Genomic DNA, 22,167 nt, shown 5'->3' on the forward strand with positions numbered 1-22,167 from the left:
GATGTCCTCTACATGTCATCTGGGGATGTCCTCTACATGTCATCTATGGATGTCCTCTACAGTGTACACAATTTTGGCACATCCTATTTTCTGAAAAGCTTTTGATGGAACAATGTTCTCTAATAAATATCATATAATGATATTATATATTTGACAACTGCTGCCGTTACAATATGGTTTTTTGCGTTGCTTTTCTTGTGAGCCATCCAATAGTGTTTCTGACATATCTGCATTCCATTGTGAATTTTTACATTCATCGTGAGGGCTGTATGCTTTTGGTTTCCTTGTAATCGTTGTAAAATATGTTAAGGACAATTTTCATTAAATCTTAAAACTTTAAAAAAAAGGTTATTCAAAACTTAACCCCTTTTTTCTATTCTTAAATGTTCTCTTTTCTACTCTTTCATACTGTTATTAAATTCACTTAACAAGAAGTTTATTTAAATAGGTTTCAGCTTCAATGGATTTCAGTGTCCTACCTTCCCCTGAGACAATTGACACTGCTACCATAATGGATTTCAGTGTCCTACCTTCCCCTGAGACGAATGACGCTGCTACCATTTTCTAAATGACCGTAGAAATCCTCTGAAATTCTGAACAACGCTTGGCCATGTCAAATTCTCAAAAACTGTTCGGCATTTTGATTCCATGATTCCAGTTTTAAGCCAGCAGAACTTTGATTCTTTTTTGGATCTAAGCAATCACCTTAGTACATTTCATAAATCACTCCCATTTCTTCTGTCTTGATTTCATGATATCTCACAATCTCTGCAAAGAACACATAGCAAATGCTTGAAAGAAGTTAATTGCGTGATGTTGTTACATTATTTATTTTAATTTGATTTTTTTTTTGAATATATCATTTAATAAAAAAAAAATGAATGGAAATTTATAAAAACTACATATATTTTTATTATTGAAACAAATTTCCTAACCCCAGTCCAGTATCTGTGCTTGTAGGTTTAACAACGCGTGCATGGTCTTTGTATATTTGAAAGGGATTCTATAAACAGTGTTATATATGAGCCTCGCTCTGAGAAAAAGGGGCTTAATGCATGTGCTTAAATTATTGTCCAAAATTAGGATGACACTTAAAGCCTGGAATTTTGGCTATGAAGATACTAACTTGAGATGAAAAATTCAATGCAGACTGCTCAGGTTTATCACGGACACCACTTTATACACATGCATTAAACCCTGTTTTCCCAGAATAAGGCACATTTTTACCTTTGTGCCTCTTAACAGCTTTAACTACTAACCCGTTTTCCTCAATTTTATTGAAAGGTAGGACCAGTGACGGGCAACCACTGAAGAAGATAGCAGTGATAACTTGAGTCTTTTCTGGAGAAACTGGGCTAATAAACCATTTGCATTAAGTGGTTGCCAGAGATTATCTAAACAGTCTGATCTTGGAAGACACTGCGCAAATGCATTAAGCCTAGTTTTACCAGAATGTCACTCATTTAATGTTCACGAGTTTGAACACTACATTGATACAATTATAAATTTGAATACAAATTCCTCAATCCATTCTTTCTAGATTGCTAGTGGCATGGCATACCTTGAGAGAAACAAGCTGATTCATAGAGACCTTGCGGCCCGAAATGTTTTAATTGGCGATAACGGCACTGTCAAAGTGGCCGATTTCGGACTCGCAAAAATTATTGAAGATGATGAATACACACCATCGTCTTCTGGTAAATTGCATGTCACTGCTTCCTATATTTCCTATGAGGCTCTGTTCACATATCACGTGATGTATACACAGTAAATTTAGGCTTATTGGTTATGCATTTTTACTGGGATTAAGTCACGGATGAAAGAAGTGGTGAATTGGTTTATGTGCATGTTTGAGTGATACATTTGTGCAAGTCACTGACTTTTTTGACAATTCATTCATCTGTGACATGTACATATAGTCATCAAAGTCTGAATGCATAATTATGTGAATAGGGCCTATGGTGTTTCTTGTTTTCATTTTTGCAGTTTTTTTGTTCTTATACTGAAAATTTATGACAGCAAAATTTAAATTAGTATGAGGATCTTAAATACTGTAAACGTATAGAAATTCGTCGGTATGAAATTTCGTGGTTTAATAAAAAACAAATAATTCGTTGACACGTAATTTCGTGGATTTCAAATTTTCGGGGAAGATTGACAGTCATAATAATTAAACTTTTCTTAAAACAACCAGAGTAATAACGAAGAATAATCTGCTAATGTGTGTTGACAACAAGGCTTGTGATTAATGTGCACTGAAGCATGAAAGTGTTGCCGATAATTGTCGATAAGAGCGAATAAGCGGCGATCTTGTGGGTCCCCGCTCGCTAATTGCCATAAATGTTGTTTTGACAAAATTTGCAATTCTCTGCTCAATCGGTCCCCTAGCAGTAACAATTGAGTAATAAGGCCCCCAAAATACAGGTGTGAAAACCGTTATGTCTCTTTTAACTTTAATTGGCACTAATTGACATGTGTGATAAATCTGCAAACTGTTCAATTGACGACGTCAGGTAAAAGAGAACAATAGTTGATGTACAGTTTAAATTCCGTGCTTGATTTAAAAAGTATTATTACCCAAACACTTATCAAGAAAACAACATATTGTATTACCTAGCCTATCTCCATCAAATATCTCAGATTATCGATAACAAAAGAGAATGTCGGCGATGACATTCGGAAAGGACCGATTTCGGATTAAAAATGTAAAAATAATCGTTGGTACTTGAATTCGTGGTTCAGCGGAACAACGAAATCCACGAAAATTCGTACCACACGAAATTTAATGGTTTTACAGTATATGTTCTATTTCATTTTATTCTACTCTGTACATCCTTTGATTAATATTTAAAAAAAAGTTTAATTGATTATTTTTTAAGAAATTAAGTAACTGATATTTATGGATATTGGTACATTTTTTTCTTAACATCATGTTTATGTACGTATCAAAATGTATTTATTGTTTCATAACAATTATCAATTATTTCTTTGCTAAGATATGTTGTGGGTTTTTTCACATATCATTTGATGTTTTCCCTGCTAAACTTTGTTCTTTCAGTTGCCACTTATCAACGTCTTTTAAGCTCACCTAAACACAAAGTGCTCAAGGTGAGCTATTGTGATCAACCTATGTCTGGTGTCATATTGTTGCATTGTGTGGCATGCGTCATCAACTTTAAGCCGTTAACTGGAGGCCACATTTTTCATTTAATCTTATGAAAATTGGTCAGAATGTATATCTAGACATTATCTAGGCCGGGATTGAATCTTGGTCACATGCGTCCAAAATCTAGGTCACCATGTCAAATCATAGAAAACCCTTGTTAGCTCTGGGTAACGATTTTTCATAGAAAGTAGGTCACCAGGTCAAACATTAAAAAAAACACTTTAGGGGCAACATTTATGACTCAAGATTGATGAAACTTGGTCATAATGTCTATCATGAAAATATTCAGGCCAACTTTGAATGTTTCAAATGCATCTAAACCTAGGTCACTAGGTCAAATCTCTATAAACAAAAAAAGCATTACCTTTGCATAGCTACATTGAGACTCAGTCGTGATTAAACTTGGTCAGAATGTTTATCTTAACAATATGAAGGCCATGTTTTTGAATGTGGGTCAAGGATGGTCAAAAGCTAGATCACCTGGTCAAGTTTTTTCAACAATTGGTGTCCATGAACTCAAGTGAGCGCTTAAGGGAGATCATTGCCTTCTTTTCCTAACAGAATTAAAAACATTACTTTATGTAAAAGGCACTAGGCACTATTAACATACTTACATATATGTAATAATATATATATACTTATTCTGTATCTGTAACAGTTGTGTTGTCTTAATCTGTTGTTTGTAATAATGATAGATCCTTTAACAATTCAAAATGCACTTAAACCCTTTACCACTCAGATACGTATTTTCACACATGTGTAGTCCCTTAGAAAAATTAATTCAATGGAAGACCTTTCTTATAAGATTCAAGTTTTTATTAGGCTTCATTTCCAAACCTTAGATACTGATGAGCAGCAAACAGCATAAAACCTGAACAGACTGCGAGTTACTTGCACACTTTTCTGGTTTTATGCTGTTTGCACATAGCCATTTTCACTTCGATTCTGAGTGAGAAAGGGTAAACTGCTTTTAAATGTAAATATCTTCATGTATGTTACATTCATGCTTTTTAAAGATTTAGGTTCATTTTCCTGTCTACTGGGAAATGTATGTTTGATTATCTTAATATTTAAAATGTAAATTGTAAAATATATAGGGCTATTTAAGTCTTTTTAGCTCACCTGATTGCTCAGGTGAGCTTTTGTGACCGGTCTCTGTCCGTCGTCTGTCCGTCCGTCCACATTTGTTCGTAAACACTTTCGAAGCCACATTTATTGTCCGATCTTCATGAAACTCGGTCAGAAACTTCATCCCAATGAAATCTTGATCCAGTTCGAAACTGAGTCGTGCCGGTTCAAAAACTAGGGTCAAAAAAAGGAAAAAACTTGTAAACACTGTAGATGTCACATTTCATGCCCAATCTTCATGTAACTTTGTCAAAATGTTTGTCTTAATGATATGTTGGTATTGTTTAAAAGTGGTTCCGGTCCGTTGAAAAACATGGCCGCCAGTAGGCGGGGCAGTTTACCTTATTTGGCTATAGAGAAACCTTGTAAACACTCTAGAAGTCACAATTTTTGCCCAATCATTATGAAAGTTATTCAAAACATTGGTTTTATTGATTTCTCGGACGAGTTTGAAAATGGTCCAGATCGGTGAAAAAACATGGCCGCCAGTGGGCAGGACATTTTTCTCTAAATGTATATAGTGAAAACATGTGAACACTCTAGAAGTCACATTTTTGGCCCAATTTTCATGAAATTTGGTCAGAACATTTGTTTCTTTAATACGAGAGTTGAGTTAAAAAATGGTTCCGGTCAGTTGAATAACATGGCTGCCAGGGGGGGGGCAGTTTTCTTATATTTAAATAGTAAAAAAATCTTGTGAACACTCGAGAAGTCACATTGTTTGCCCAATCATCATGAAACTTGATGAAATGATTGGTTTTATATATTTATCTCAGATGAGTTTGCAAATTGTCTCGATCGGTAAAAAACATGGCTGCAAGGGGGGGGGGCAGTTTTCCTTATTTGACTAGAGGGAAACCTTGTGATTGAACACTTTGGCAGTCTCATTTTTGCCTAATCATTGTGAAACTTAGTCAATACATTGGTTTTATTGTTTTCTCGGACAAGTTGGAAAATGGCTCAGATCGGTGAAACACACTTTTTAGCTCTCCTGATTGCTCAGGTGAGGTTTTAGAACTGGTCTTTGTCCTCCGTCCGTTTGTCCACATTTGGTTTGTAAACACTCTAGCATTCACACTTCTCAAGCATTCTTTATGAAAGTTGCTGAAAGATCTCAGTCAAGTTTGATAATGAGCAAAATCACATAATTAATGCCATAATTATTGCCCTTAGATTGTCCAAATTTTATTATAATTTATACAAAATCCTTGTAAACACTCTAGAGGTCACAATTTTGTTTCATATTTTATAAATCTTGGTCAAAATATTTATTTTTGTAAGCAAAGTTTGATGTTTGGTAAGGGGGGGGGTCAACAAAAAATTTAGGTCACCAGATCTTACAAAAACAAAAACACTCCATACGCCAGAGTTTTGGTTCAATAATGATGAAACTTGACCAGGATGTTTGTCTGGACAGTATCTAGGTCAAGTTTGACGTTTGGTAAAGATTTAATGAACCGACTCCTCTCAGGTGAGCGAACTAGGGCCATCTTGGCCCTCTTGTTATTCTATACTTATTTGCCTTTGAAATATGTAAAATGTAGGTTCAGGCAGATTAGTTAACACTATTGATTTGAAATTAAGATTTAAAAATATATACACACAATAATAACAAAATTATTTATGGGTGCTTTTTTTAATGCAATAAATATACTGTTTTCTTTTTTATTTAACTGAGCAGTAACAGAAACTTTTTTCCAGAATTTTCTAGATAATTGCTATATAGACAAATTGCAAATAATGTTTATAACACTGTATTATGTGAATTGGGAATAAGACATCAATTTGGGACTAAATTGTGTTTTATCAAAAGTGCATAATATGCAGTTTTATATGTTGTATTTATCTACTTTGACAATTTATCATTAAAACAGATACTTGCATTATAATAGTATCATTTAAATTGATTTTACTTCAAAACTGGATTTTTTATTAATTTAACAAAAATTCCTCATGAAATGAAACTGTGTCCATGCCGCGCATGGACACGGTTTAAAAATACACTTTAAATGATAAAAATACAATCACTGTTAATGAAAAAGTCATGGAAAATTGCTTATTAAGCTTAAATTATAGATAATATATTACAAAAATAAATGTAGATAATGAAATGAAAAGTTTTGTATGAGAAATTTAAAATCACCAAAATGATGTCCATTCCCAGTTTGATGTCTTATTCCCAATTCACATAATACAATGTTTTTATACAAATCAGACCAAGTAAGGAAGATTTAGCCACCTGTGATAATATAAAAACCTTGACGGTTACCTATGGGTATACTGTAAAATCATTGATATTTGTAGTCATTTAATTTTGTGGGTTTTTATAAAATGACAATTGTGTGGTCATGTACGTAATGGATAACTGTTTTTGGAGAACTCAAAGAAATGGAATTTGCTTCTGTAACTTTCTGATGAGTTTGTGTAGAGTTCCTGGATGGGTGAATTTACGAAATCAACGAAAATTAGTGTCCCACAAATAATAGTGATTTTACAGTATGCAAAAAAGGCTGTGAAAACCTGCTAGCTTTAAGCAGGAACTTTATGTACTATTTAAAGTGGATCAAGTTCTAATTAATTAAATGCCACCTTGTTAGGAACAAGATTCCCGATCAAGTGGACTGCCCCGGAAGCAGCCATGTACCTGAGGTTCACAATCAAGTCTGACGTGTGGTCATATGGTATTCTCCTCGTGGAACTGACCACCCATGGCCAAGTGCCTTATCCAGGTATGTGGACGCGGCCGTGTTCAGGGAAAACTGGGCTTATTGCTTGTGCGTAAATTGTCATCCCAGATTAGCCTGTGTGGTCTGCTCATTTGCATTTTAATATTTATCATTACATTTAGAACCAACAATCGAATTTATTACTATCATTGTTTTTAAAATAAAAAACACATACAAATCACTGACAACTTAAATCTTGCTTACAATTGCATTATAATTGTTTTATTATATATTTATGCTGAAGCTTTGACTGAAATTCGACGACAAAAATGCATTGAAATAATTTACTGCTGCTAGCTTATTAATACATCCTTTTCCACAGATTTGATACGTGATCATGTGTACAGATGCGCTTTTCAATTATTGAGCTTATTTCTTAATTCTGTTCATATCCAGTTTTTTAGCTAGGCTGTTTTTGGAGAAAACCCGAGGTTTTGTCATAGCCACCTCGTTGTCTGACGTCCGCCGTCGTCATGCTAAAACCTTAACATTGGCTCTAAAATCAAAGTGCTTCCACCTACAACTTTGAAACTTCATATGTATATGCACCTTGATGAGTTTTACATGCCACAACCAATTTGGGGTCACTAGGTCAAAGGTCATGGTCACTGTGACCTCTGAAAAATAAATCTGACAAACTTTCATTTATTCAAACTGCATCCGCAGTCGAGCGTGGCACCCGTTATGCGATGCTCTTGTGTTGTTAATGTGATGGGACACTTTTGTTTTGGGAAGTGATGTTTTGCTGTTAATTGACCTTGTGTCATCTTACAAAAAGCCTTCACCTTGTTTAAATAATTGGTATAAAACGAAACAAATGCTGCTATCAATTTCTTTTTTTTTTGTTTCTTAAGATTTTATTTTAGAACGGTCCACAACTTCTTAATATTAGAACTATTGATTGTACCAACACTGAAAGATATTAAAAAATATATTGAAATTTCTTGATATATTTTACATGCTCAATATCATCAGTTTCCCTTTACTGTCTTGTTAGGTAATCACTGATTTATTCCGTTCATGATTCACATGTATTAAATAATGTTCCTTCTGTTTTTCATATTTGATCTTGTGAAATTGGTATTTGGGTAAAGGGAATTGTATCCCTGTTAAATCAAAATTCAGATGATCTAATTTACCATAAAAGATGTAAGGGACATTGTCTGAAAAAAAGTACACTCAATGTCTCAATATCCATCTGGCTTTTAACTTGTTTGTCTTTAACTTAATAACTTTGTTATTCGTTTGTTAGCATGCTTGAATGTAATGACTCTGCCTCATCAGCCAAGAAAATGAATGAATGATCAGACTTGATTTTATGATGTTAAAAATTCCATTCTTTCTGTGAGACACATATATTTTGTTATCTTAGCAAAAGGTTTTGAAGAGAACAATAATTTAGTGTGTGGTAATAAATCCTTATGGAAAGAAAAGTATGTTTCTTAATTTAAAACATACATTACATATGCGTTTGTAATCTTGTTAATAACTCATTTTAAAATCATGAAAAAAATAAATAAATATACTCGACATAAAGAATTAATTTAAAGTCTGATTATCCTTATACCTCAGCTTTCTGTTTATTATGATCCTCTTCGAAGAAATAGGGGTATAGTGCTTGGCATTTGTCAGTCAGTAGGTCTGGCTGTCCATAGACCTTTCATTTCCAGTCTTTATCTAGAGAATGATACCACCTACAATCATTCAAAATGGTTTGATGGTTACTATTGAGGCCCGAAAGATGTTGGATGTTGGTAAACAGCTCACAGGGACTTGTTGCAGACAATTAAATCCTCAAGATACCTTGAGAATGCTTTGACTGAATATCATACACATTAGTATAGCAGTTACTTCTGAGAAAGGGAAGACCCCTTATGATTTTGTTTGTCAAAGGTGAATGTCACAGGGTCTTGTAAAAGGAAATTCACTTTGGCACTAATTTTTTAGAATTCTTTGACCTGTGATCATTTAAATTTGTATATTAATTACATGTTAGAAAAAGTGAACACATTTTCATTTTTAGGTCATCAGTTCAAAGGTCAAGGCTACATGATCTTGCATCAAGATACTGGTTTTTATTGTAAACATAGAAAATGTTTTAACCTCTGATCATTGAAATAGGTGTGCAAATAATGAATATATTTATTAAAAGGTCAACAGGGTAAAGGTCACAAGAAGTCATAACAGAAAATGCGTTTTCGCACAATAACTTTACCTTTAATGCTTTGACCTACAATCATGTAAATTGGTATAGTGGTTACAGGGGGTGGGGGGGGGGGGGGGGGGGGGATGGGCGGATGGGGGCAGTAAATCCTATTGAAAATGAAGTCATCAGATTAAAGATCAAGGTCACAGGAGATTGTATTATGAAATTGGTTTCCACACAATATCCGGAGAATTCTTGAGATCATGTGTGTATCAATAACATCAATAAGTGCTGGTTAGTCTTGATGAAGTCTGAACCTTATCTATTTTTAAAGACAACTTTGCTTCAAGTGTGTGGCATACACGTTTAACAAACATCTCTTGTGTAAAACTTGGTCTACAAATCCTTTGTGGTCTTTGGCTACCTTCTGCATGTAACAAATTTCAGGTATGACGAACCGGGAGGTTATTAATCAGGTCGAGAATGGATACCGCATGCCCAGGCCTTCAAAATGCTCGCCGGCGATGTACGAAATCATGGTGAAATGCTGGGACAAACGGCCGGAAGAGAGACCGACATTTGAATATCTGTTTAATTTCTTTGATGACTACTTCATTGCTACTGAGCCCAGCTATCAAGAGAATTAGGGAATATTAGGGTCATTGCTGCCAAATCCATTTTCAGTTAGGTACATAACATTTGACAATAATAACTTTATAAAAATAATTGTGCTTTTTTGGTCCTTTATTTTAGTGAAATTGGCCTCTTGGCTTTTTACTGTTTAAAATGAGCAGTTTTAATGGGATCTTTGAAAAACATAATCAATCTTATTTTAATAATACACTGCAACGCCGATATATCGCGCTGTCCAATATTTCGCGCTTTGGCTATGGCTCCCAAAAATCCGACGAGCATGATCACTAAATGACATGTTTTAATCTGAGAATTCGCTGACTTAACCAATAACCGGTTCTAGCTAGTATTAACACCCTATATTTTGTGGCGTACTATGGCACGCAGTGAAGCGTGAAAAACAGTTGATTAGTGACAGTGTTGTTTACACACGGCTAGGGTTGTTTCAAACACTTAAGAAATAACCAATTAGTGTCATTGCAAAGGTAATAATGATAGTTTACTGGTATATAATTTGTTAAATTTTGGTACTGGTCATGCATTTCTTTGTCCTGATAAACAGCGCGCGAAAATTGGCGTGAGTGTATTTATTTGTAAATAAAAATTTCGTAGCAGGTACAACCTTGAGATAATTTAATTTCCATGAAAAGTTTCGTAGTAAATTTCAACTAAAGTACCGCGGTATCTCGCGAATTATGTGGCATTGACATTTCCTCTTAATAAAATATAATTCAAACACGCTGTATCGTTACTGTTACGCTGTTTCAGTTCCTTCATAAGGACTTTTCATAAAGGTAAATTTGAATCTATGCACAATTATATTTTATACTTTTTTTACGGCAAGAATTCTTCTTTTTAGCTGAATTGTGAGCGATTGCACATAAAAATAAAAAATATAATTTACATTTTGGTTTTTATGATTAATACAGATACATATATAGTTATGAAAATGTTTATTGTAGAATTGGTTTGCAATTATTACTATACAAATATGTAGCAGCGCCGTATATAAAATGAAAAAATTGGGGAAATTTGACAAATTAACCGCAATACAATTAAGTTAGACATTTCTCGAGTTATATCGCGTGCTGGACATATCGCGCTCGCGATCTTTGGACCCCGCCAACCGCGATATAATGGCGTTGCAGTGTACATGTAATTGATTTGGCAAGTTTGATAACTATCCAAGCCATCCCAGAAATTATGGAGTCTAGGGCGGGATATTATTTACCCCTTTGTTACCCCACCAAACTGGGCTGATGGCTTATGTTTCATATTTTGTGTTTCTTGCATACTTGTGTTTCTTGTTCAGTACATTCGTTTTGTGCCTCAGTGTTTGGTAATAGGTTCCTGCCATAAGGGACCGCATGGTATAACAAGATATCTCTCCTTCTGGTGCATTTGAGGTTTCCCTTTGTGTATATTTTTGTCTTCAAAACGAAAGAGGTATACGTAAAAAGATGCAATCGTGGTTCTCTTCATCCTGACTCAATCTGTGGAAATTGTGACTGAGATATAAAGGCTTTGCATACTTTTTTACCTTACTTTGTCTATACTTTGTATATATAACTGAAATCTTCTATAACATGCATATGAGCATTGCTTACTTGCTATTCAAGGACATTTCTTAGCATGAAATTATACTATTTGAAAAACTTAATTTAGTATTTGGTTTACACCTTTTGAATTACTCATACATGTTTATTTCCCGTTTTTCGTGATTTGAAGTTTAAACATTACAAATATATTACTAGATCAGGGCTTTTCACCCTTTTGTAACAGGAGCTGAAATTCGGCACCTTCCCAATTGAAAATAAGGTCATTTTTTCCCAAAATTGATACCGGGTAGAGGAATTTCTTAAATTGTAAAAAAGAAAAGAAATGAAATTCCCAAATTGAAAGGCTAGTGACTCTTCCCAATTTCCTGATGAAAAGCCCTGTAGATTGTATGTGCAATTGTAGGTTTTGCTAAAAACATGCCAGGGATTGCTACGCCTGCCCTACAATTCAGTAACTATCTGAAATGTTAAATGTTATTATTGTTATTAAATGTTATGAGTATTAAACATCTATGTGCATTTCAAATTTCCCCATTGGAGAGCCTTATGGGGTTGTACAGGACTAAAGTTGGCGGTTATTGTGACTGTTGGTGTCAATGGTCTGTTTGTCAGTCTGCTGTTTGTCTCGAATGTTGTCACTTCTCTCACTTGCCAAGGCATCAAGATATTTTTTTTAAAAATTGCAAAAATGTATACAAATATAAGGCTGTGTGTGCATGTGCTTCTGTCAAGGTCAAGAAAATCTTGATGTCTTATAACAAAATTAAACACTTTCTTCTTAAAACAGGGCTTATCTGCTATCTAACCCTCCTAAGTATGTTTTTGTAAATAGTATGGCACAAATGTTGCCATGTATAAACAGTATGATGTTGGCAAGAACAGCATGATTCAATTTAAGGCAAAGGTCATGGATTGATTTTAAAGGTAAAAACAATACTTGCTGTAGAAGGTTATTAATCATTCTAAAGCATATCTCTTGTTGGTATTTGTTAGGGTTTAATGGCAATCACATGCATAATTCCACTCCACCCTGCGTTTGTGTTTGAAAGCCAATCATCTAACCACGTTGGATAATGAACAAATTGCCTCAGGATCGTTTAAGCCTGTGCAGCAATATGCTGTTCAGACATTCTCTTTTCATCAATTGTCTATTGTCTAATTTTGCAATATAGCACTGACCTGACTGTGAAAGTTCGAAAATGCAAAAATTAAGCCTCAATTTAAGATATCAACCAATCGGAACCCTCAATATTGGTTTGTATTGGTTAAACATTTAAGCTTAAGAATGATGATGTTCTTAGTTTCTGGACCCTAGCCTCTATACCCTAAGAATCCTGAATTGTACTTTCAGGAATACATGAGCAGTGCTCTGGCAAAATGAGGTTTAATGCATGTGCTTAAAGTTTCTACTCAGATTAGCCTGTGCCATCTGCACAGGCTAATCAGGTTTGACACTTTCCGCTGTTATAGTATTTTTCCATAAAGGTTGTCTCTTCTCAGCAAATATCCAGTTTCGTCGGAAAGTGTCCCCCCCTTCATAAGCCTGTGCGAACTGCACAGGTTAATCTGGGACAACACTACACACATGCATTAAACCCAGTTTTTACAGAATGCGGCTTTCTTTATTTGCAGGAATGAACAATCGAGAAGTGCTTGAACAAGTGCCCAAGGGATACCGTATGCCAAAGCCTGCGGACTGCTCCGTTCACATGTATGAGATCATGCTGCAGTGTTGGGACCGCAAGGAGGAACAACGTCCCACTTTTGAGTACCTTGAATGCTTCTTTGATGACTATTTTGTGAGCACCGAGCCTAAATACAAAGAATCCAGTTGAAGTGTTTTTATTTAAAAAAAAAATCTTCCATGTGCGGATTATTCAAGCAAAGACATTTGTTTACAATTATGACATGTATTAAAGCTTAACAATTAAGTACATAAATAACTTAATCCAAAAATTCACAGATGTAAGCTTAATTGGCCATTAATGTTTTGAGCAACCTGACCAATGATTTAACCCATTTATGCCAAGTGGACTCTCCCATCCTTCTAAATTGGATCAATTTATTTCCAAAATTAGAGATGTGTAGTATATTTCTTTCTATATTTAGAATATTTCTTACAGAAATTCCTTTAAGCAAACAGTGCAGACCCTGATGAGACGATGCATCATACGGCGTCTCATCTGGGTCTACGCTGTTTGCCAAGGCCTTTTTTCTAGGCGCTAGGCATAAATGATTTAGTGTTGTTTAACCATGTATTTTAAGTGAAGTGTCTGTTTTGAAATCAATATGACATTAAATATTTAAGAAAATTATAGATGTATAGTCTTTCATGTTTCGAATGCTGTATTTTCTGTATGTAAAAAAAAAATTTGTTAAACTTTTAACAATTAAATTAATAGAGCTGTGAATAAAAGAATCATAATAATTATTATGTTCTGCAATCTACTAACATTTCAGTAAATATATACATGTATTTCTCTTGTTTGTAAGTGGTACAAATAATTTTTTTAAGTAATTTATACATGTATTCTTGAATGTATTATTCTCTTCATTCTTGCAATATGCTGCTCAGTATGCAAGGTGACAAGGCTTGGTGTTCATTGTACTGTCAATCCATTATTCTTGACTGAAATAACATAACGATCATCGTTCTTGGAAAACTGGGCTTAATGCATGCAGGTTAATTTTAGACTGCACAGGCTTATCTGAATAGACACTTTCTGTCTCTCCTGGATTTTCTATTAGAAGGCACTTCCTGTAAACAAAAAATACCAGGCAAGCAGACATTGATGTCCCTCATAAGTCTGTGTTGACTGCACTGGCTTATCTAGGATGATACTATGCATTTGAATTAAGCCCAGTTTTTCCATGACATGGCTCTAATGTTTAGGCTTAGGTGAAAAACAAAAACCAGTTGAAGATATTGGCAGTGTTAGTGACTTTATGCGGACTCATTTGTGCCAGTGTGTATGTTATGACAACACAGTATTCAAACATATGTATACTGTCCAGTGTTTACAATGCTCCTTACAGATATCTTGACCACAGATATACTTTTTTTGAAGTGATAATTTCAAATCAAACTTCGTTAATGGTGCCCAATTAATTATGTTTACAAAAAATGGCTGGTTAAATTTAAAACAGTTCAGCAGTAAATTCAGTAATTTAAAATATGATTCTTTAGAATAAAAATGACTTTAACATGAAACATCACTGACATTTGATTTTGTCAGAAAGGTACTCATTAAGAATATCACATTGTTTTGTATGATATTCTGGATGTATGGGTAAATCTTGATGTTTTTTAGGTATTTGGCTAATGCTTTTTTTCAAGTCAGGTCTACAGCGCTGTTTAAATGTTATTATCAGCAACATACCAATAAAATGATGGTGTTTAATTTTGGTCGTTCATATTAGTTTTCTATAAGGACCTGTGTAAAGACTGGCCTGTTAGTTTTCATTTATTTGTATCATGCATATAGTGCCATAGATAGTCGCCATGACTTGTTAGACCATTTTCCATTAACAAGGTTGGTTAACGTCAGACACAAGAACGATTTTTGTGTGTACCAAGGTATTTAGTTAACTACATCTATTTGAGCATTTCTTTGTGAAAACTAGGACTGCACACGTTAACCTGCAGCAATACTTGACCCACATAACTAGGACTGCACACGTTAACCTGCAGCAATACTTGACCCACATAACTAGGACTGCACACGTTAATCTGCAGCAATACTTGACCCACATAACTAGGACTGCACACGTTAATCTGCAGCAATACTTGACCCACATGCAATAAGCCTGGTCTTCCCAGAGCAGGGCTCATATGTAAATTGATGATTTGTTAGTTTAGTTTAACATGTATCATATTGACAGTGATAACTTTAAAAATTTGGACACAAACTGTTGCTGTTCAAATTTTTATAAGCAACTCTGCTGGTACTGCTTACATTAATGGTCCCCTTTTTGCCAAACCTCTGCCTATTTCCATTGTTTATGATTTCCATGATTTATTATACCACCTTTTATGATTTCCATGGTTGATTATACCGCCTTTTATGATTTCCATGGTTTATTATACCACTTTAAATGATTTTCATGGTTTCATTGTTTATTATATCTTCTGAGATGATTTCCATGGTTTATTATACCACCCCATATGATTTCCATGGTTTATTATACCACCCCTTATGATTTCCATGGTTAATTATACCACCCCATATGATTTCCATGGTTTATTAAACCACCTCATATGATTTCCATGGTTATTAATACTTCAGCTAGAAGTGTTGGACTGACATTATTGGTTTGTCAAAAGATCCGTCCTTTGATCTGTCTGCAAAACTTTGTAAAGCCAAATATAAGTACATTTCTGAAGCAATTATATTCAAACTTATATTATGTCATCACCAAGTGTGGATGTGCAGGACATTTTTAACGTCCAGTGATCCCCCCTGACTTATTTGCCCTTGACCATAAGTGACACAGAACTGCAGGGTTTTAGGTGCACATCTGTGAAAAAGCTCTAGTATACTTTAATTTTTCGAGACTTTCCATCCAATTATATTCACAGGTGTATTTGGCAATGACAGATTGTGCAACAATGGACAATTTTAACCATTCTATTTTAGGTCAAAATCATATTAAAAGCATAGTTTTTAAAGACTACAGACTATAAGAACAGACTATAAGAATAATACTTAAGTTTTTGCAAATCAGAAGTGTACCATTTACTGTAATATGAAAGTCTTTATAAATAATAACATAAGCAATGGTTTCATTGGTTTGTATGACAAAATCGTTAAATTATTTTTACTGCAAATCCAAACTGGGTTTTGCCTTGTTGTTCACGATTGCGTGTTTTAATTTGCACATATAGCCTTTTATCTTATTAGGTAGCAAGTCTGGTGAAATGTGATTGAAATCAAATATACTTATATACTTTTTTTGTAAGTTGATTTGAATATAAAATATTGTTTGTGTAACATAATTGCATTCCATAGTAATGTTAATTTGTGATTGTTTTCGTATGCAATCAATATATATGGATTGTACATTTAATTAGAATTATGATCTTGATGTTTTACATATAAATGTAAAAGCTAATTGCTTTGTTACATAGCAGAAGTGTTTTTGCGGATTTCATTATCATTTTATTAACCAGGTTTTCCGAAGGAAAAAACTGGTTATTAGATTGGCGAATGCGGGCGGGCTGGCTGGCTGGCGGGCTGGCTGGCTGGCGGGCTGGCTGGCTGGCTGGCGGGCTGGCGGGCTGGCGGAATAAGCTTGTCCGGGCCATAACTATGTCGTTCATTGTCAGATTTTAAAATCATTTGGCACATTTGTTCACCATCATTGGACGGTGTGTCGCGCGAAATAATTACGTCGATATCTCCAAGGTCAAGGTCACACTTTGAGTTCAAAGGTCAAAAATGGCCATAAATGAGCTTGTCCGAGCCATAACTATGTCGTTCATCGTCAGATTTTAAAATCATTTGGCACATTTGTTCACCATCATTGGACGGTGTGTCGCGCGAAATAATTACGTCGATATCTCCAAGGTCAAGGTCACACTTTGAGTTCAAAGGTCAAAAATGGCCATAAATGAGCTTGTCCTGGCCATAACTATGTCATTCATTGTGAGATTTTAAAATCATTTGGCACATTTGTTCACCATCATGGGACGGTGTGTCCCACGAAAGATTCACGTCAATATCTCCAATGTCAAGGTCGCCACGACTAAAAATAGATTTAAAAAAAAAAAAAAACTTACAAAGGGGGTTAATTTTTTTTGGTCATTTCAAAAGTTCAGTTTGAGTTTTCTCCCTTTATCAGATTTTTTTTTCACAATGAAAACCTGGTTTTGTGACAATTTTGTCCCTTGTTTTTATATTTACTGGTAATAATTGTTCTTAACGTCAAATGATGATGATCTTTTGAGACTGATGAATCCCCATTTGTAATTCTAAGTACTGCAAAATCATGTTTATCCGTTGGAATTAAATTTGTTTTTTTATTAAAGAATGACAATCTTATTAATTTGTTGATTTCTGACTTGGCATTAAGGGTGATAGCAATTAGTGCTAATCATTACTATTCTACCTAAACAAAGTAAATGGTATAGATAGAGTTTTACTGCATCAGTGTTTTACCAGAAATTTGAAGTATCAGATCAATACACAGTGTAATTTACTCCCCTGTTTCTAGTATATGAATTGCGAAACAAACGCAGGATGTATGCGTGGATTATGTTGGATCTCAATGTGATACATGCCTACCATATTTTTTCTCAAAAGAAAAGAAAGATGTGAAATACCCGGTACTTATTTGTGGGGATCTTAATGTCTTGGATTGGTTTACCCATAAAATGAACAAAAAATATCGCACATATAATAATAATTTTGCAGGATATTTATGTGTCATTGTGAAATCATATATTTAAAATTTTCAATTGATGTCCATTGAGCAGCAATTGCACAACTTCTGATGTTTTATACACTTCGCAAAATTTATATGTACTTGAATTTTCTAAATGTTTATTTTTTTGTATATTCCATATTTATGATAAGACATGCGTCAGCTATGAATATTTGATTTATACATTCATGGCATTGTGTTCACACAAACATGTTTTAGAGAACAAAATGTTAAAGAATATCATGTTTACCATGTCACAGCAACAATTTTTGTTTCATGAATTATTGTACTATTTAGTTTGTGCTGCTTTGAAACTTTGGTATGTAAAAAAGGGTAATAAAGCCAAATGGTTCTTGTATGACACAACTTTGCATGGAAAGTTAGTGTCAGTTTAACCCTTTCAGTGCGGGAACCGAATTTTGAAGGCCTTTGCAAACAGTTTGGATCCAGATGAGACGCCACAGAACGTGGCGTCTCATCAGGATCCAAACTGTTTGCTATTCTGATAATATTCTTTGAAAAAAATCGAAGAAAATGCTAATTTTAGAAATTCAGCAGACGACATTTTAGCAGACGACAAATTTCCGAGCATGCAAAGGATTAAGCCTTTTCCGCTCAGAGGCATAATTGAAAATGGCTACATGCAACCAGCATAGAACATGAACAGCCTGTGAGTCGCTGACAGGCTGTTAAGGTTTTATGCTGTTTGCTGCTCATAAGTATCTTAGGTTTGGAAATGAAGCCTTTAAAACTTGAAACTAGAAAGAAAGGTCAAATATTAAATTTTATTTTCTAAAGGACTACAGATGCCTAGAACTGCATATCTTAGCTGAACAGTGTTTTAGAAAACCTCATGCATGCAACATGATTTTTGCTGGTTTAATTCTGTCAGACCAGCACGTTATTTTGCTCAATGTATTAAATACTGCTTTCTTGAAGTACTGAAGTGCTGTGTTCCATGTTAAACAATGCATTCTTTGAGTTTCAAAGCACCATGTGTTTCATTTAAAAAACTTCTAAAAATTAACCATGAGATGACATGCATCATGCGAAAATGAGCCTAATGCCATATAGGGCTGGTGTATCCCCAGACCAGCGTGTGCAAACATGCAGACTGGTTTAGAGCTATCGTGTCTGCTTATGAGACCATGAAAGCTTGTGCAGGCTGGTTTGGAGCTACCCTGTCTGAGACTGAGTATGAGACCTCAAATGCTTGGCTGACTTAATATCAAACAGCTTTGCTCCTGATCAGACTACTCGATTGCACAGGCTTGTCTGAAGCCACCCTGACCCCATATGGCATAAGACCCATTTTCACAAGACATTGTTCAAAAACAAATTTACACTTCGCTTTCTAGGTTTTATTTAATTAGTTTTTTCTATATGACTTTGAATGGCTTATCTTATATTTTCTATTAAAATGTTTTTTTGCATGTTTTAGAGATACACATTAAACTGTTAATGTAATTTAACCCAATTTAACAGTCTTCCAATGTGTAGCTAATTGTTGCAAATGTATTACTTCTATTCGATTAGATACATGTGTTGTTGCTTTTTAATATTATTATGTATTCTATGCTCATGGGGCCATTTGTTACTATATTTCTTTTACAATAATCTGTACATAAATGATGATGCATATATATATTTCATATATTTACATTCACTTGTTGTTACAAATATTCAGTATTCAATGCTAGAAAAAAAACTTAAATGTATAACTGTCTAACTAATGTAAATAAACTTTAAAAACATTAAAATGTTAAAATTTATATCCTTTAAATATAAATATATGACTTTTTGTAGAGGCACTAAAATTTATAGCCATAATGGTTGACATTATTTTTTATCATTCGCTTACATTCTGGCTTCTATGATAAGAATGTTCATTATCCCATTATATGAGTATTCATCTGAACATTACATATGTCTTGTTAAGGTAACAGTTTTTATAAAATTAATTATCTTTATTATTATCCAAGACATTCACATAAAACTTAAATATATCAGTGTTATAAGAAAACCCAAGTTACTAGCAAAAGTGGGGAATTTCGTCTACATTGACATTGTTAAGATTTCAGTACATTTGTAGAAAACAACAATATAATGTTACATACCAAAAACTGCACCCCATGGTTTCAGCGATATTTAAATAATGTTTAATTCTGTATATATATACCATCTGATCACCTGGGGTGTGGGATGTTTTGATCCCATTGTAAATTTGAACAAACTTTGACTAGACCACTACATGACACATAAGACCAAAAGGCTCTCATACAACTTTATAGTTTGGGATGAACAAGAGCACTGCATAACGGGTGCCACGCTTGCCTGCGAAAGCTTGTCAGAATTTTTTTTTTTTTTTAGAGGTCACCTTGACCTTTGATCTAGTGACCCAACAAAAGATGTGTTTGTCAGAAACACAATGCCCCCTACTGCGCCGCATTGAAATAAAATGTCTATCATTTGGCAGGTATAGAAATCATCTATGGATATAAGTCCACAGGTATGTAATGAACATCAAAGAAATTATAATTAATCATTTAAAAAAAAAATTGAAAAATCAATCATATGGGTTATAAATAACAAGGGACAAAATTGTCACAAAACCAGGTTTTCATTGTGAAAAAAAATCTGATAAAGGGAGAAAACTCAAACTGAACTTTTGAAATGAACAAACAAAATAAACCCCCTTTGTAAGTTTGTTTTTTAAAAAAATCTATTTTTAGTCGTGGCAACCTTGACATTGGAGATATTGACGTGATTCTTTCGTGCCACACACCGTCCCATGATGGTGAACACATGTGCCAAATGATTTTAAAATCTCACAATGAATGACATAGTTATGGCCAGGACAAGCTCATTTATGGCCATTTTTGACCTTTGAACTCAAAGTGTGACTTTGACCTTGGAGATATCGACGTAATTATTTCGCGCGACACACCGTCCAATGATGGTGAACAAATGTGCCAAATGATTTAAAAATCTGACAATGAACGACATAGTTATGGCCCGGACAAGCTTGTTCCGCCCGCCAGCCAGCCCGCCAGCCCGCCAGCCCGCCCGCATTCGCCAATCTAATAACCAGTTTTTTCCTTCGGAAAACCTGGTTAATAAAAATAATAAATCTGTTCAGTAACTGTGAAAAGAACTTCAATTCTTGGTAAGGAAATATATAATATGAGATTTATAATTATATAAATTACTGCCCTTGAAAATAATTGTAACAAATCTCTATTTTTAGTAGCAAATATTTAAAAGCAACTATACTGTGACTGTAGATTCACCACTTAAAATGTGCAGCTCCATGAGATACACATGCATGCCAAATATATAAAGTGGCTATGTTCAATATTGAATTATTTTCTCTCTTTTTAAAGCTTATTACTTCCCTTAAATCTGTTTTTTTTACCATAGACCGTAAAGGATGACCTTGACCTTTTACCACAATCAGTTTGTCAGAAACACAATGCCGCCTACTGCTTTGATTTATTTAACAAAAATATATACGTGGGCAGGTCAGATAACTTATAATGTCCATTTAAAGCTTATTACTTCCCTTGACTTTGTTTTTTCGACCCTAGACCTTGAAGGATGATGTTCACCTTGAAATTTTTCCACTCAAACTGTGAAGCTCCATTAGATACACATGCATGCCAAATATTAAGGTGCTATCTTCAATATTTAAAAAGTAATGGCCAATGTTAAGGTTTTAGCACGATGCGACGGCGGACGACGAGCTGGCTATGACAATAGCTCGGGTTTTCTCCGAAAACAGCCTCGCTAAAAATAAGTTTTTACTAAGTGCACATAACAAAAAAGTTATTCAAAGGTGTTGCCAATATTTACCCCCAGGGACATGATTTTAACAAACCAGGTAAAAGGCAACCATGTGATCCCAAATGCCTAAAAACTCACCTCTCAGTCTTGAGGTTTCAGACATGATTTAAGGTTTTCACTTTATAAATGGAAACAACACCCAGGGTGGGCCAATTTAAACCTAAGGGACATGCTTGGAACAAACTTGGTTGAGGGCAATCATTTGACGTTAAAAACAAATACTTGCCTTGGAATTTCTGAGATTCATAAACTGTTCATTATATACATACAAAGTGTACAAGTTATCCCTAGGGTGGGGCAAATGTTGAACACAGGACAGGAATTGAAAAACTTTGGTAGAGAATCACAATACCATGTTACCAAATACCAAACTTATTGGTCTCTTAGTTTCAATTTTGTGTTTGTTTTCACTTTATACATAAAAGCAAAACAAGTAACCAACGGGGCAGGTTAAGTTTTGACCTTAAGAGAAAGATTTTAACAAACTTGCCTTCAAAAACGTGGCCAACTAAGACCCAAGTAGCATGATTTGAAAAAACTTGG

General features: G+C 34.4%; 1 protein-coding gene across 9 annotated transcripts in view; it reads left to right on the top strand.

Moving 5' to 3' along the window:
* The window catches only part of LOC127861532 (tyrosine-protein kinase SRK3-like), a 100,052-nt gene extending 80,511 nt beyond the window's left edge, over window positions 1–19,541 (top strand). For 4 of the 9 annotated variants that reach the window (XM_052400110.1, XM_052400118.1, XM_052400111.1 and 1 more), the window contains exons 10-12: window positions 1,541–1,697; window positions 6,892–7,023; window positions 12,991–19,541. In XM_052400110.1, the coding sequence (XP_052256070.1) occupies window positions 1,541–1,697; window positions 6,892–7,023; window positions 12,991–13,193 (492 nt within the window). In that variant the 3' untranslated portion in view covers window positions 13,194–19,541. Of the gene's footprint in view, window positions 1–1,540; window positions 1,698–6,891; window positions 7,024–9,613; window positions 9,855–12,990 lie in introns of all 9 variants that reach the window. The other 5 variants (XM_052400116.1, XM_052400117.1, XM_052400115.1 and 2 more) reach the window with 3 other exon arrangements.
* The last annotated feature ends 2,626 nt before the right edge of the window (window positions 19,542–22,167 follow it).

This window comes from Dreissena polymorpha, chromosome 16 (assembly GCF_020536995.1).
Source record: "Dreissena polymorpha isolate Duluth1 chromosome 16, UMN_Dpol_1.0, whole genome shotgun sequence".
Lineage (NCBI taxonomy): Eukaryota > Metazoa > Mollusca > Bivalvia > Myida > Dreissenidae > Dreissena > Dreissena polymorpha.